Below are 14692 nucleotides of genomic sequence, written 5' to 3' on the forward strand. Positions count from 1 at the left end.
ATATATCCGATGCCCAACGAACGTAGATATCCCTCATTTATAAACCTCTGTGTGAGGCGACTAAGGAGACCAAGCGCAAGGCACTGCAGTGCAGGGGGCGCTCGGCTGCCGAGATCAGAGCGAGGCCGCGAGCGCGCGAAGAAGACAACAGCTACTGCTCGTCAACAACTGGAAGTTCTCAAAGCTTATGACCACTATACATAGCCACGAACAGCCGGTGACGTTTCACCCCGGACGAGAATATACACCGGTTATTCCCGCCCCTGTTTCCGATCGCGGCGCGAGCCCAGCGCAGCGGCGCCGCGGCGGCAATATCGCAATGCTCCGATCCTTTCCCGCTCGGGCATCCGAGTATGCCGGTCTATATGGAGACGCCATCATGACAGGACCCGCTTGCCGCGTCAAGTATGGGTACTACGCACTAAACTGCAGCAGGTTGCGTCACCGATCTCGGTAGTATGGTCAAAGCCGGGGTTCCAAAGTGTGGCAGTTCAAGGCTTCTTTCTCACTAGGGACTACCCCGCGGGACGGACCGCTGCGTTGGAACGCTGTTCCAGCCATGTATACGCACTACATATGAGAGCTATGGTAGTAGCTTAGGCTGTCGTGTCTGGAGCATGATTCATGCCATTGCGGGGTCTCGGGCCTGACACAGTTGAACCAGAGGTAAGGATACGTCAGGTAGGACGTTCCCTATGACTTCATGCCGTCGTAGTTCTTGTGGGATGCAAAGGTTTCGGTCTCTCGGTCTTTCGACGGCTCAGTGGCGGCTCAACCAGCCGTCAACCGAATATGAATACAAACAGCGAGCGACCACGCTGGTATAACCGTCCAAGCTTGGTGCAACAGGCTGAGGCTCTCGCTACACGCCATACGTCGATACCTACACCCAAAGTTGCACGTCATCATGGATGCCCACCCGACGACAGAACCATCACCACAATATGGCAGAAGGCTGCTGGTGAAACTTGTCGACGACCGAGCTCGAAGCGACCCGACCCGGGAGTGGGTTTCCATTCCCAACACGTCCAACCCCCAAGATGGCTGGAGAAAGATCGCATACAAGCAAGCAGCCAACGCTATCAACCGCGTGGCACGCAAGCTGGTCGATTCCACGGGCAAGCCCGACAATGGCGAGTTCAGAACCGTCGCCTACATCGGCCCCAACGACGTCCGATACCTGATATTCACCCTTGGAGCCGTAAAGGCCGGCTACAAGGCGCTCTTCATCTCACCACGAAACTCCCAAGAGGGCCAGATGAACATCTTCTATCAGACCAACTGCAACATCATCTGGTTTGATAGGGCCTACAAGGCCATGGTCCAGCCCTGGCTGCAGGAGCGGGATATGCAGGCCTTCATGACGTTCCCGCTGCAAGAATGGTTTCCGGACGAGCAGATTGAGCCGTACCCCTATGATAAGACGTTTGACGAGGCCGAATGGGATCCCCTGGTGGTGCTGCATACCAGCGGAAGCACGGGTCTGCCGAAGCCCATCGTTGCAAGGCAGGGCATGGTTGCGATTGGTGATAAGTATCACAGTCTCGGGGAGTGGAATGGCAGGAGATTCATCCTCGACGAGATGGCGAGGAGGGCGAAGAGGATTTTGGTCCCGAGTAAGAACGCAAGATTGTACCCAGGATGTATCTAGGTCGCTGACATGTGGTTCGCCAGTGCCGCTCTATCACGCCGCCGCCCTTTACGTGTCTTTGCTCATGGTCCACTACTGGGACCTCCCCGTTGCGTTGGGCATAGGCGATCGACCGCTCTCGTCGGATATGGCAGTGCAATGCCTGAAGTATGCCGATGTCGAGTCGGTACTGCTGCCGCCGGCAATCCTGGAAGAACTGAGCCAGTCAAAGGAGTCAGTGGATGTCTTTAATAAGCTGGCGTATGTGACATTCGGAGGAGGTAAGCTGCGCGTCCCTGTGAGAGCTACCAGGCAGGAATGCATGCTGACTGGCAAACTCAACAGGAAATCTGACAGAGGACGCAGGGAATAGGCTGATCAAGGGAGGAGTCACGTTAGTCAATGTCATAGGGGCTACAGAGTAAAGCCTCCTTGTGAACAGTTAAGAAACCGGATAGCAGACTTACCAGAATCAGGTATTCACCTTTTCCACTCTACTGGCAGCCCAATCCCAAGCTCTGGCGCTATTTCATCATCAACTCCGAGGTCTTCGGCTGCGACTGGAGAAAGTCGGCAGAGGAAGACGTCTACGAGATGGTGATTGTCAGGAAGCAGAAAGACCCAGACTTTCAAGGCTTCTTCTACACCTTTCCGGACGCCAAGGAGTACAGCACAAAGGACTTGTACAAACCTCATCCGTCGTTGCCCGATCACTGGATGTACTGCGGCCGCTCCGACAACATCATTGTCTTCTCAAACGGCGAGAAACTCAACCCCGTGAGCATTGAACAGATCGTCATGAGCCACCCTGAGATCAAAGGGGCCCTTGTGGTTGGTAGCAACAGGTTCCAGCCGGCCTTGATCCTCGAGCCTGTCGTGCAACCAAAGGACGAGAAGGAAGAGCAAGAGCTGTTGGACAGAGTCTGGCCGCTAGTCGTCAAGGCGAACGAAGAAACAGTGGCCCACGGCCAGATCGGCCGGCAACTCATTGCCTTCTCCACCCCTGGCAAGCCCTTCCTGAGGTCAGACAAGGGAACCATCCAACGAGCCAGGACCATCAAGATGTACAAAGACGAGATCGACAAGATATATGAGCACGCCGACCAGCTCACCTCCTCCGAAACCCCCGACCTGGATCTCAGCTCCAAGGAAGGCCTGACCCAGTCCATCGAAACCCTGTTTGAGAAGTGGCTTAAGGCACCCAAGCTAGAACCAGACACGGATTTCTTCACCGTCGGAATCGACTCGATGCAAGTCATCAACGCTTCGCGGCTCCTTCGGGGTGCCCTCGAGGCAGCTGGAGTGCGTGTTGATGCTTCAGCCGTAGCCACCCGTGTCATCTACGGCAACCCAACCTCGCGACGGCTGGCCGAGTACCTGTTCTCAGTCGTAAACAAAGAAGGACAGGATGCCGCTGCTGGAGAGGCGCAGGCACAGCAGGAAGAGACGGCCATGAAGATCCTGATCGACAAATACACGGCCGACATGCCCGCGGCGCGGACCGGCAAGCCGCCCCCTGCCGACAAGAATCAGGTGATTGTCATCACCGGCACGACCGGCGCGTTGGGGTCGTACATGCTCGACCAGGCGATCTCCTGTCCCAGGGTAAAGAAGATCATCTGCCTGAACCGCTCTGACGACGCAGAAGCCCGCCAGGCAAAAGGTAATGCAGCCCGCGGTTTGAGCACAGATTTCTCCAAAGCCGCCTTCCTCCACGCCGACCTGTCACGGTTCGACCTCGGCCTCGACCACGACGTGTACACCAACCTGCTCACTTCGGTCGATCGAGTCATCCACAACCAGTGGCCGGTCAACTTCAACATACCCGTCGAGTCGTTCGAGCCGCATCTGCGTGGGGTGCGCAACCTGGTCGAGTTCAGCAACAAGGCAGCGAAGCGTGTTCCTATCGTCTTTATCTCGTCAATCGCCACCGTCGCGGCGTGGAAGCGGCCGGAGCCAGTGCCGGAACGGCCGCTGCATGACTTTGGTATAAGTACAGGCGGCTATGGCCGGTCGAAGCTCATCGGGAGTCTCATCTTGGAAAAGGCGAGCGAGGTGTCAGGGGTGCCGAGTGAAATCATTCGCGTGGGGCAGATTGCTGGGCCGAGTACTGAGAAAGGATACTGGAATCGCCAGGAGTGGTTGCCGAGTATCATAGCGAGCTCCCTTTATCTTGGCCTTCTCCCGGATAGTCTGGGACAGATGTCGACCGTGGATTGGGCGCCCATTGAGGGGATCGCGAAGCTTGTGCTGGAGGTGTCCGGCGTGGCGTGTTACGTCCCCGTGGAGGAGATGGGGGGCTATTTCCATGGCATTAACCCGGAGACGACTCAATGGTTGACGCTGGCAGAGGCGATCAAGGAGTTTTATGGTGACCGGATCAAGAGGTTGGTTAGCCTGGAGGAGTGGGTAAGGGCTTTGGAGGAGAGCCAGGCAACGACCGAGGACATGAGCAAGAACCCAGGTGTCAAACTGCTGGAGACGTATAAGGCGTGGGTGCAAGCTACTCGGGAAGGTCAGGGGTATGTCGCCATGGACTTGGCGCGAACCAAGAGCCGAAGCAAGACGATGCGGATGATGCATGCTATTACGCCGGAGCTGATGAAGAATTGGTGCAAGCAATGGGCGTTTTGAAGGCTTGGCCGCAAGGGGAGGTTGTCGAGCCGTTAGCAGTGTCAAGGGCCTAGGGCATGTGCTGGCAATTAGTTCATCCTCATGAATGGTCGTAAAGGTTGATATATAACAAAATGGTCAAGTTCTTTTGTCCTGTCCTCCTCAAGGCGGCACATTACCTTGCCAGTATACAACGGCACATCCGGGTATCGTGAATCGCAAATAAATCCCATACCTAGCCAACCGTTTCAGACATCCCGTCGTCCTAGAGAAACCCGTAATACCATGAAACCAATAACGCCGACTCCCTTGCAATGGTTGTGCTCGACCGGCCCTGCGTTTTAATCCTAGTACTGTACAGTCGCCGTTGTGGCGGATGCAGTATCGTTCCGGGGTCGTCTCAGTCGCTTATATTACCACGGCCGCGACCTTCCTCAGCCAAAATCGGATCCTGGCTTTCATGACTTTGCGACCGGGAGGGATCCGTAGCCAGCCGGCGACCCAGCTGTCCAAGGCTAATCTCTTCGTGCCTGCCGGTGACAGCTCGGTTTTCGTCGTCCCATTTCGACACCACTTCGACAGACCTTGACACCAGGATGTGGGGCTGAGACTGTCCTGCTCTTGGCGTCGAGTAGGGCTCGCCTCCCGGTGGCGGTGCGGAGAGCGAGAGCCCAATGCCTCCTCCACTGCCGCTCCCGTCCGAGAACAGCGTCCCCATTCCGCCCCTCCCGCGCCTGCGCACCAGCTCGAGCAGCCGGTTCAGGATGGCAAACTCCACTTTGAGCTTGACACCATAAACGCACGGCTTGAAGGCGCCTTGCAAGTAGAAGAGGTCGGCGTACTGGACGCCCAGCAGGGAGATGTCGAGGGCGATAACGAGGCAGTTGGCCAGGACGAGATGCAGAAGGACTTGGTGCGTTTCCGGAGTGGCGCGTGCAGGGGCGGTCTCCTCTCCTGGCGTGGGCTCAACGGTATAGGGTTTGGAGAGCAGAGACGAGTTGCGTAAGTATTTGCGGGCTTGGAAGATGTACAGCAGTGACAGAGCTGTTTCCTGGACGAAGAAGACTGTGAGTTGAACGCGGTCCCAGGCCAAGTTGATGCGGAACAAGTCGGGGTTGATGCTTGTCGCTTGCTGTACATTTCCGACCTCGCGTCAGTAGCTGATCCCAGCACGGACAGACCAAATGGAAATCTGCTCACAGCAATGGTGCCCATGACAATGGTGGGCACGGAAAAGACGATCGAAGTGAAGATCAGGATGAACTTGATCCAGCTCAGCATCGTTCCGTACTGAGCGATCAAGTGCAGGCGCGAATACAGCAGCCAGCTCTGCGGAACCACCATGATGAACCATGTCAGGTAGATCATGGTGATGGACCCGCTGAGGTTGGTCCATATTCCATAGTCGGCGAGGATGATGAAGAGGGGTTGCAAAACGACGCCCCACGAGCAGAGCGCGGCGGACCAAAAATACAGGCCGCGACGGCGCTTGAAGAGCAAAAACAGAGTCGTGTTGATCTCGGCGCCAATGTACCATGAGATTCCCGTGAAGGCGGCGATGATCATGGACATGCGCAGGTCTTCCCGAAGCTCGTAGAGTCCATTGTCTGCCATGATGCAGATGTGCAGTGCAGGGCCGGCACCGAGCCAAGAGCGCCAAAAAGGATGAGGCTATCACATCTGTGGAGGGGAGACGCGCAAGGACTTGCTGCTAACGAATTAGGGCATGGTGCAGGACGAGAAAGCTTCTTGCCAGCATCAGTTGGGGTCGAGGCTTGTAAAATGGCATGGGCGCAGGATGGAAAATTGGCTGGCCATCGAGGCAAGGGAAACAAATCCGTCGATCTCGTGCATCCAATGTCTGCAATGCCACTCGACCGGGAAACTGGGCGGTAAAAATAGGATGTGCCAGCGATTGTGCAGATGTGTGGTGTGGTGCACGCAGTGCGACGGCAATGATTTGAGATAGGCAAATTCGACCCGAAATTCAACTGGCAATTGACGATTGGGAGTGCCGGCATGCCTCGCGCTTGCCTTCAATCGTTGCATGTGCATTTGTCGGTTTTTACACTAGTATTCCCGGGTTATCATTAGGTGATAACCCAGCCCCTGAAAGATAGCGCTACCAAATGTGGCTTAGTGCCTTGGGCGCCTACCGGATCATCGCTCACCTTCCCGATGGCTGCCTCCAGGAGTCGATCCCGCCGCAGGAAATATCGATTGTGGCTTGATGTTACGGGTACCACAGTAAGTATGGTACTATATCACATTGGATACTGAAAAAGGTTGATCCGATCGTCAATTGCAGGTTTGACTCTTCGTCCAAGAAAGGAATGTCCCATACACTGAAAACAAGCGATCGCTTGCACACGTCCTCGACTTCGTCGCACAACACACCACTCGTTTAAGCGCAGTACTACCCCGGAGTGGCAATTCGCCCGGCGGCGCAGCAGGCCCGCCTAGCCCGGGGATCAAAAATGCCGCGCCGCGGCTCTTGTGTTCCCACCAGGCCGGCGACAGGCATCCCCCAATAACCCTCCAATAAACAAGCCCCGCCATGATCCATCCATCACTGTGACGATCCTGCCCCTCTCGGCTCCCACCCTGGCTTGGCCATTTCGAACCCCTCAAAAGTGAACGCGGGTGCCACGGAGCAGCCCACCAGGGTCCAGTCGCCCAGGCTCTGGGCGTGCTGCCATTCGCCTCTCTGGACCACGACGGCAGGGCGCTCTCCCTTCCAGAGATCCTTCCCCAGGATCACATTTCTCACGGGTTTTCCGTCATCCCACGACAGAGAAAGCTGCAATGGCGCGCCGGCGTAGTGATGCCATACCTCGACGGCGTCGAGCACGCGGTGCCAGTGCGACATGCCGGCTTCGCCCTCCAGGAGGTAATAGATGCATGTGAGGTTGGAGCGCTCCTTGCCCTCGCTGGAGGACTTTGCTTCATCGCGGAAGGTCTCGATGAAATAGCCTTTCTCTGGGTGCGGGACGAGGTTCAGCTCTTTGATCACTTCTTGGGCTGTGCGATTGGACGTCATCGTGGTCTGACTGCGTGGTGGGATTTTTGGCTTGGCTTGGATTGAATAAACGTGCAGGTTTGGCTTGACTGTCGAGTGCAAACTGGAAGAAAAGGTGCGGGCAGTGGTGCTGAGCGACGGAATACGCTAACTCTAGGCAGTTTGGTCGCTCCTTCCCACTTCAAGTTTGCCATTTATGCCGGCAAGGCCACAGCAATCATCATTCCTGTTCATTCCCCTTCGTTCCAGCTGCAGCAGGAAAACTGAGCACTCGGTCCGTCGAAGGCGGTTGCACCACTTTTTTACGGTAATACAGCGTACGGACGTGTGCTCCGAGGGGGACATGATTGGCGTATGCGACGGCCTCGCGCTGCCGGGACCTTCGTAAATCCATTCTGATGGCTGCGTTGCACCGTAACGTTACCCTCGGGTGGCGGGTACCGGAATCTCCCAGGCGGGAGGGGCCTCGGTCGCCGGTACGAGGTAGCACTTCGCTCCGTGTCAACAAGTGGTATCACAAAAGGCCTTGGGATGCATCTGCATGCGCATTTTTACTTACTATTAAAGCTTGGCCCTACCGCCTCTTAGGGAGGGCAGTTGAATCGGCCTTGCCTTCTGCTCCCTCGCCGACTGTTTCCCGCTCATGATGAATGCAGCTGGTCGAACTGGTGGCAGGAAACCTTGATGACAAAGCTGCTCGCAATACGGATATTTCCCCACCCATTCCCAAGCCTCTTCCTGCATAGCGGTGGCACGCCTCTTTATGAGGGGTATTCCCCACAGCCATGGACCACACGTTGCCCTTCTTGGAAAGGGGATAAATTCTCTCGGAAGAGCGCCCCTTGCAACAGGTTAGTTAGTTCGATCTTCAGCTAATGCAAATGGAGCGTAGTGGAGTGGTAAATATGAGCAGTTATTGCATTGCGCTCGGTTGACAATTCCCGTCCTGGACCAGCGGCGCACGGGAAGACCGCTGACTCGGCGAACATGGGAGCGCTAAGCCGACAGGGGCGGCCAACAGGGCGCGCAATCACGTTGGGTCAGGTACAAGTACACTACAAAAGCACCACACCGCGCGCAAGTTGAGTGTTAGGGCTTTTCTACGCGATCCATCGTCAATCATAACATCCGTCTCGAACGATTCCGCGTTCCCATCAACCGGACGACAATGGCCAAAATAACGCTCCTGTCCTGCCTGCTGCCCCTGGCGCTGCTCAGCAGCCTGGTCCAGGGCGCGATCGCATCCAAGCCCGTCGAAAAGCGCTCAGCGCAGGAAGTCGTCGCACAGCTCGGCCTTGCCCCGAACCCGGAAAAGGGCTACTTCAAGGAGATCTTCCGGGATCCCCTCATGATCAACACCGGCAACGGCACCCGCTCCGCCAGCACGGCCATTTACTATCTGCTCGAGGGCTCGGCGGGCCAGTCGCTCTGGCACCGCATCGACGCCGCCGAGGTCTGGCACTACTATGCTGGCGCGCCCCTCAAGATGTTCCTCTCGCACAACAATGGGACGGGTGTCCGCAATGTGGTGCTCGGCCCGGATGTCTTCAAGAGCCAGCAGCCTGCTGTGGTGATTGGCTCGTGGGAGTGGCAGAGCTGTAAGAGCACGGGGGATTGGACGCTTGTTGGAACGACTGGTGAGTTTGTGTCTTTCCACTTCAATAAGGACTATGGAAATGCTAACATGTGAAAGTCGCTCCCGCTTTCGATCCTGCTTTCTACGAGATTGCAGACGCCAACTGGAAGCCGACATAAGCGTGTGTTAACTAGGTGTGGAACTGTTGGCGATGGCTACTTGCTCTGTCTGTGGTATATAGTGTGCCTACTACTATATAAGCTTCTCGCTGTATATATATGTTCGAACCATTCGTATCTAGGATACCAGGTATTTTCTCCACCTACTGTTGTCACTTGGTTAACTGCCCAGTAGTTGAGATGTTCATTGTTGCTAAAGTTTAGATAATTCTTTCTGAGTACTGACACCGACTGTTGGTGCCGCAACATCCGATTCAAGAGAGGTTCATGTCACTCAAGTGAGTCAAGTCCCATATCGAGTCCTGGCAGAAGTCTGGTAATACTGACGGTATGCCTTGGGTACTTAGTACAGGATATTGGGACTCTAAGCCCGTCAATACTGCACCTGCAGTCTCTGTCTGGAATTCCTATACTGTTGATATTGGTGATATCACTTGGAAACCATGATCCCATGCCTTCTCGGCGGATGGACTAGACGTGATATCTCTTGCCACTAAATGACCATCAAGGTTGAAGCGCCAAGCTTGTATGAAACTAACGCGAACTGGAAATGCTAGATTCTGAGCTTGAGAAGTACCTTTGGGGGAAAAGCGAGCGACTAGATACATGATCGTGTTCCTTGAAGTCAAACACCCACATCTGAAGGCTCTTCCTGGTGGGCTCTGTTCAGGGATGCAAGACGAGAACGACAGCGTGCCAACCGAGTCCTAAGGGTTAAGCACCACGAGGTTACCCAGACCCGGATCCGTCTCGATCTTGGCCACCGCCTGTTCCAGGTTGTCGATCGAGAACTCTGCGACAACCGGGAAAATCGAGTCCTTTCCAAGCTTCAACACGCCTGTTTCGACCATCTTGATAACGCTCCTCACGTCCTCCCACTGGAACATGTACGAACCTTCAATCTTCAGGTTGCGGAACACAACATCCCTGTACGAAATCGGCAAGCTCGGGTCCCCCCGGCCGCCCAGGAGGCAGATGCGGCCATAATTCTTCACAGCAGCCATGCAGCTGGCAATATGCGTCGAACCAACCATGGCAGGCGACGAGACATCAGCCACAACATCCACGGGTCCATTCGCGAGCTTCTTGATGGCCTCCGTGTCTTGCTTGACGTCGCCGGTGGGCTGCAGCGTCTTGATCCTCGGGAAAAATTCCTTGATCTTCTGCAGGCGCTCGCCGTTGCGGCTCAGGGCAATGATATTTGCACCAATAGCATCTGCCAGCGCGACGGCGGCCACGCTGTAGTGGCCCGTCGCGGGCGAGATGACCACGGTTTCTCCCGCCCGCAGGTTGACGCGCCGATATCCAGCCTCGATCACGGCGAGGGAAGGAATCACGACCAGCTCGGGAATGCTATAGCCCAACCCGCCCGCGGACGGACTGCCGCAGAGACGGGCTTCGTCCAGCGGGTGGATGTTCTCCAGCGGGACGCGGACGTACTCGGCGTAATGGCCGTTCCGCCAGTTGTCGGCGGCGAATTTTTTGGACGCAGGGCTGCCGCCGTCAAAGGTGCCCCAGAGAATTTGCACTCCGGTGCGATCGTCACGAGCGGTGACGAAGATGTCGACTATGGCGAGCTGGCCGACCGAAAAGGCCGTCGTGTCGGGGCCGGTCGCGGCAACACGCACCACGGCATGGCTGCCGGGGATGTATGGGTAGGGGTTGGTGAAATAGGGAGCCTTGCCGGTTGCTTTCAGGGTGTCGCGCCGGGATTGGTAGATGAAGGTGCTCAAGACCTTGGCGACGACGGTGCCGGGCTGGACTTCGGGCGTGGGAACCTGTTTAATGACCGCTCCGGCACCTGGGGCTTCGGCCACCCAGGCTTTCATGGAGGCGGGAATGCTCTGCGATGAGCTGGTCATTGTGATGTTGAGGGAGGATTGACTGAGTCGAGGAAGTGGTTTGAAGACGATCGGGATTTGGTTGCGTGTGGGATAAGTAGGCTGTCAGAGTGTAAGATAGGTAAAGGTTTGTGATAGTCGAGTTGACTGCTTGCCCCTTGGAGCATCGCAAGAAGGAAGTAACGGGGGATCGAAATGATCATATATCCTTGATGAACGGGCCATGACGATGAGGTGATGAACGGAAGTAAGGGGTAGGGACGGACTTAGGAGAGTCTACAGAATTAATGCCGAGTGAATAGAAGCAGAAGGAAGCAGGAAAGCTAACCTCCAGCGAGAGGCGAGTCAATATCATCTGGTTGATGTTTCGTGGTTGTGAAGTTGTGGACTGTGAATGCGAGACGAGGTTACTCTCTCCCGAGGCGGAATGCGAATCGGGGTTAGCGTGCGGGTCCATTTACGGAACCCTTAGATAACCCTGAGTCAACCCTTGAAAGAGCCGACCCGGTATAACGTCGCTATACCCGATGCGGAATACGAATTGGGGTTAGTGTCTTTCAACATGACGGTGATCCTTCTGCTTACTACACGTGTAGGCCCTTAGAGTGTAGACAACTTAATGATTGCAATCTATCACGTCTCGGGTCAAACTCCGAGTCAAGCCAGGCGTAACTCGTACCGCGAATACACATTCCTCCCGTCCTTCCTTCGGTCTTAAGCCCATATTGATTACATCGTTACCTACCTTACCTTTGGTACCTTATCTTCCAACGCAGATCGAACTCAAAAAGGTAAACGAACTCGGGTCAGAACAATGTCACAGTCAACGGCCCTGACTCCCACAACTGGCCGTCGCACCTCGGCATTTGTACTCGACATGTCTCGTACAGACTCGACATCGTCCGGCCGATCGCGAAGAGTGCACCGCAAGTCGAGATTAGGCTGTGCCAATTGCAAACTGCGCAGGGTCAAGGTACCAGAACCCCCAGACTCCCCATTTCTGTTCCTGGCCTTCCTGCTTTTCATCAATCACGATAGCTGACCTTGTGAGCAGTGTGACGAGTCAAAACCAGAGTGTAAACGATGTGCTGCTTTTGGTGTCGCGTGCTGTTACAAGCCTGGGCTCTCCGTAATGGAGCTGCCCTTTGTTAAGACCTTCAAGGTCGACACTGGGTACCTACCCCGACCTGTTACTCAACCACCAATCACACTGCCACTCGCGCAAAAGGGGCGGGTGTATCAGATCCGTCCAACCGACATGGAGCTGCTTGCCAAGTTCCGGCGGATACCGATAGCTACCAACCATCCCGAGGCTAGGGCCCTTGCCTTCCAGAATCTCATGGTGAACCTAGCGCATGTGGTTAGTTTCAACTCTTGCATCTTAGTATCTTACAATTTGCTTGGGGGCTAACATTACCTACCTTAACCAGCACCCCTGGTTCATGCATACGATCCTTGCTGTAGTTCGCCTCTACAGCATGGACAATGACGGGCAAATGGATAGCCAGGACGCTGTCGCCCTTTCCTTTCACTTTGTCAACGGTATTTCCCTGTTCAACGCCAGACTCTCTCCACCCCCCCAAAATTCACTAGAGAAGGATGCCCTATGGGGGGCTGCCATGATGCTCGGTATGGCTGCATGCTCCGATACTCGGGAAATCTCTCCTGTGCAGCCTTGGCCGCTCACTCCATCATCCGCCCAAAGCCTCAGCTGGCTGGGTGTAGTCACCCGAAAGACAGTCGTCCACCGGCTTGCAAATCCCTCCAGGCCTGATAGCATCTTCTGCAGCATTCTCGCCGGCATGTTCTCGTCACTAGAGTACCCCAACAGCGTTGGCCAGGAGGAACCCAAGCTCCCGGGTCTTCCTCGCAAGCTGGTGTGGCTTTGCCGACTGGACGAAACCTCCACCGTCGAGACCAATCCGTACCATGGACCGGCCACAGCCCTCGCCCGAGTCATGCCCCTGGAGTGCGGGCGTATGCAGATGGGGAAGTTCTTGCCGTTCCTTGGCAGCTTTGATGAGCGATTCCTCGACTTGCTGTTTAACAGGGACTCGTGCGCTCTTTTGCTCTTGGCGTACTTCTACGCAAAGGTCTGGTCGCCAGAGCAGTGGTGGATATACCGCCGCGCACGATACGAGGGCCCTGCCATATGCACGCTGCTGGAGAGTCGATTCGCTGGAGACCCGGAGCTCCTTGCGCTGCTCGACTTTCCAAAGGCGGCGTTTGCCTCGCCGGCTGCTACTAGACCCGCGACTTGCGCAGTCTGAGCGAGTGAGCATCATGTATCCGTGTCTTTTGCCTTCTCTTAGAGACTACTAGTACATTTATAAAGCAGACTGGACTTCCAATTAGATTAAGCCCGAGGCCAGGTTGCTTCCATACTCTGCCCATATGCCCCGCTGCTTCGTGCATCCATCTCCTGCTTCTCCAATTGAGCCCAGTGCAAACTCTCGTGCGGCTCTTATCGACCAGGATATTCTTGGAGCTCCTGCTCGCTACTAGGATCCCCCGATGCCGAGTCCTTCTTTGCTTTGAAGACCAAGCCCGGGTGTCCAACCATAAGGCAATACACAGAAGCGAGAACCATACTGTTTCGAGATCACTTATTCAGTCTCTCTTCCACAAGCAATAAGCGTAGCTGAAGATACTCACACTCCTTCCAATGCAATGAACAACCCTTCGTCACGGATCAGCCCCTCGGATCTATACCCCTCATGCAGCTCGGCCAATCGGTACGCGCAGCGCGCAAGAATCAGCAAGATGGCCAATACCATGAAGCTAAAAAAGAGCTTCAGTCGGGTTGATGATCCATCGTGAGCCCTGTTTTTCCACCGCCCAGACCGGAAATATCGAATCAGGTAGTCGGCGAAGAAGAAGCAAAAGACAAGCATGGTGAAGACCTGGAAACTTAGTCCAGCCAGCGCAAGGTCGACGCCCATCTGGCTCTGGCCGGATGTAGATGTGGACAGCCCGCCGCCGGCTGCTTGGAGAATCAAGGAGATAATATCACAGGTAATGAAGATGTAGTAGAATAGTGAGGGTTTGAAGCGGGACAGGTCCGGGGCGAAGTAGTTGATGCTGGGTAATATGACGTGCGTTAGCGATTCGTATGAACATGCTCCCATCCACATGTGGAGTTCGGACAGGAACATGGGTAGTCAGTAATGTAGGACATACGAAAGAGCAAGGGTGATGTAGATGGCAGCACAGTAGTAGACCGGTCCTGTTGAGATGCAAACTGGATGCTGTTAGTAAATAGCAAGATCTAGTTATTTCCGAAAACATCAACACCATCAAACGAGAGAGATAGGGAATACAGCACAGGAAGAAGCGAGAAATATGAGCGGCACAACAGTGACAGCAACATAGCCAGCGACCATGATAGGAGTGAGAAAGCAGCTAAAAAAGCAAAGAAACTCACTAATCTGCATCATAAACGCAGCAAAATTAAACGGGTTATACCACATCATAACCCTCCCTGCATAGCCAATAACAGCGTTCACAGCACCAATGTTCATACATGCCATGTACCACCATTGCTTCCACCGAATGCCGAGGTAGGTATGGATCAAGGCCGAGACTGTGAACAGCGCGATGAAGGAGACGTTGGCGGCAAGGGACGGTCGGTAACCGTACACGGAGATCTCCACGGGACATATCTCGAGTGTGCAGTTTGCTCTGGGCCCAAAGACTACCACGTATGGTGGCAGGGGCGGGACTCCTGGTGGGAGGGAATCGGATTCAGAGGACATCACAGGCTGCTTGTAGGTCGGGAGCAGGTCGGTTGGTGAGAGTCAGGGGGTGAGGGTGAGGGTGAGGCTGCGAGGAAAG

The 14692-nt window shown here is 55.2% G+C and overlaps 7 protein-coding genes across 7 annotated transcripts; 3 read left to right on the plus strand and 4 right to left on the minus strand.

Annotated features, from left to right (window-relative positions):
* Positions 1-907: 907 nt before the first annotated feature.
* Positions 908-4264, plus strand: N656DRAFT_768204 (acetyl-CoA synthetase-like protein; the record flags this gene model as incomplete). The annotated part of the gene is made up of 3 exons (XM_064813607.1): positions 908-1616; positions 1675-1911; positions 2073-4264. The coding sequence occupies 3 exons, from the start codon at positions 908-910 to the stop codon at positions 4262-4264; spliced, it is 3138 nt and encodes a 1045-aa protein (XP_064670847.1).
* A 727-nt stretch (positions 4265-4991) lies between these two features.
* Positions 4992-5836, minus strand: N656DRAFT_682168 (uncharacterized protein; the record flags this gene model as incomplete). Its single annotated transcript, XM_064810571.1, has 2 exons — positions 4992-5375; positions 5444-5836. Coding segments are annotated over 2 exons (777 nt in total), but the record flags the coding sequence as incomplete, so codon positions are not given.
* Positions 5837-6812: 976 nt separating this feature from the next.
* N656DRAFT_708460 (DUF985 domain protein) lies at positions 6813-7283 on the minus strand (the record flags this gene model as incomplete). The annotated part of the gene is made up of 1 exon (XM_064811505.1): positions 6813-7283. The coding sequence occupies one exon, from the start codon at positions 7281-7283 to the stop codon at positions 6813-6815; it is 471 nt and encodes a 156-aa protein (XP_064670849.1).
* Positions 7284-8264: 981 nt separating this feature from the next.
* On the plus strand, positions 8265-9085 carry N656DRAFT_778824 (uncharacterized protein). The gene is made up of 2 exons (XM_064815079.1): positions 8265-8899; positions 8956-9085. The coding sequence occupies exons 1-2, from the start codon at positions 8431-8433 to the stop codon at positions 9015-9017; spliced, it is 531 nt and encodes a 176-aa protein (XP_064670850.1). The 5' UTR covers positions 8265-8430; the 3' UTR covers positions 9018-9085.
* Positions 9086-9547: 462 nt separating this feature from the next.
* N656DRAFT_778826 (NAD(P)-binding protein) lies at positions 9548-11267 on the minus strand. The gene has a single exon (XM_064815080.1). The coding sequence runs from the start codon at positions 10877-10879 to the stop codon at positions 9725-9727; it is 1155 nt and encodes a 384-aa protein (XP_064670851.1). The 5' UTR covers positions 10880-11267; the 3' UTR covers positions 9548-9724.
* Positions 11268-11735: 468 nt separating this feature from the next.
* Positions 11736-13128, plus strand: N656DRAFT_708410 (uncharacterized protein; the record flags this gene model as incomplete). Its single annotated transcript, XM_064811501.1, has 3 exons — positions 11736-11831; positions 11913-12218; positions 12289-13128. 3 exons carry the CDS (start codon positions 11736-11738, stop codon positions 13126-13128), a joined length of 1242 nt encoding a protein of 413 aa, XP_064670852.1.
* Positions 13129-13175: 47 nt separating this feature from the next.
* Positions 13176-14613, minus strand: N656DRAFT_752519 (parasitic phase-specific protein PSP-1; the record flags this gene model as incomplete). Its single annotated transcript, XM_064813039.1, has 4 exons — positions 13176-13449; positions 13514-13939; positions 14039-14099; positions 14283-14613. 4 exons carry the CDS (start codon positions 14611-14613, stop codon positions 13323-13325), a joined length of 945 nt encoding a protein of 314 aa, XP_064670853.1. The 3' UTR covers positions 13176-13322.
* Between the last annotated feature and the right edge of the window lie 79 nt (positions 14614-14692).

This window comes from Canariomyces notabilis (genome assembly GCF_033297395.1).
Source record: "Canariomyces notabilis strain CBS 508.74 unplaced genomic scaffold N656scaffold_9, whole genome shotgun sequence".
NCBI lineage: Eukaryota > Fungi > Ascomycota > Sordariomycetes > Sordariales > Chaetomiaceae > Canariomyces > Canariomyces notabilis.

Excerpts from the sequence above, each read along its gene's own strand:
- N656DRAFT_778824 (XM_064815079.1), top strand. The coding sequence starts at position 8,431 with ATGGCCAAAATAACGCTCCTGTCCTGCCTGCTGCCCCTGGCGCTGCTC. Across the intron at positions 8,900-8,955 it reads GACGCTTGTTGGAACGACTG|TCGCTCCCGCTTTCGATCCT; the intron begins GTGAGTTTGTGT and ends AACATGTGAAAG.
- N656DRAFT_778826 (XM_064815080.1), bottom strand. The coding sequence starts at position 10,879 with ATGACCAGCTCATCGCAGAGCATTCCCGCCTCCATGAAAGCCTGGGTG.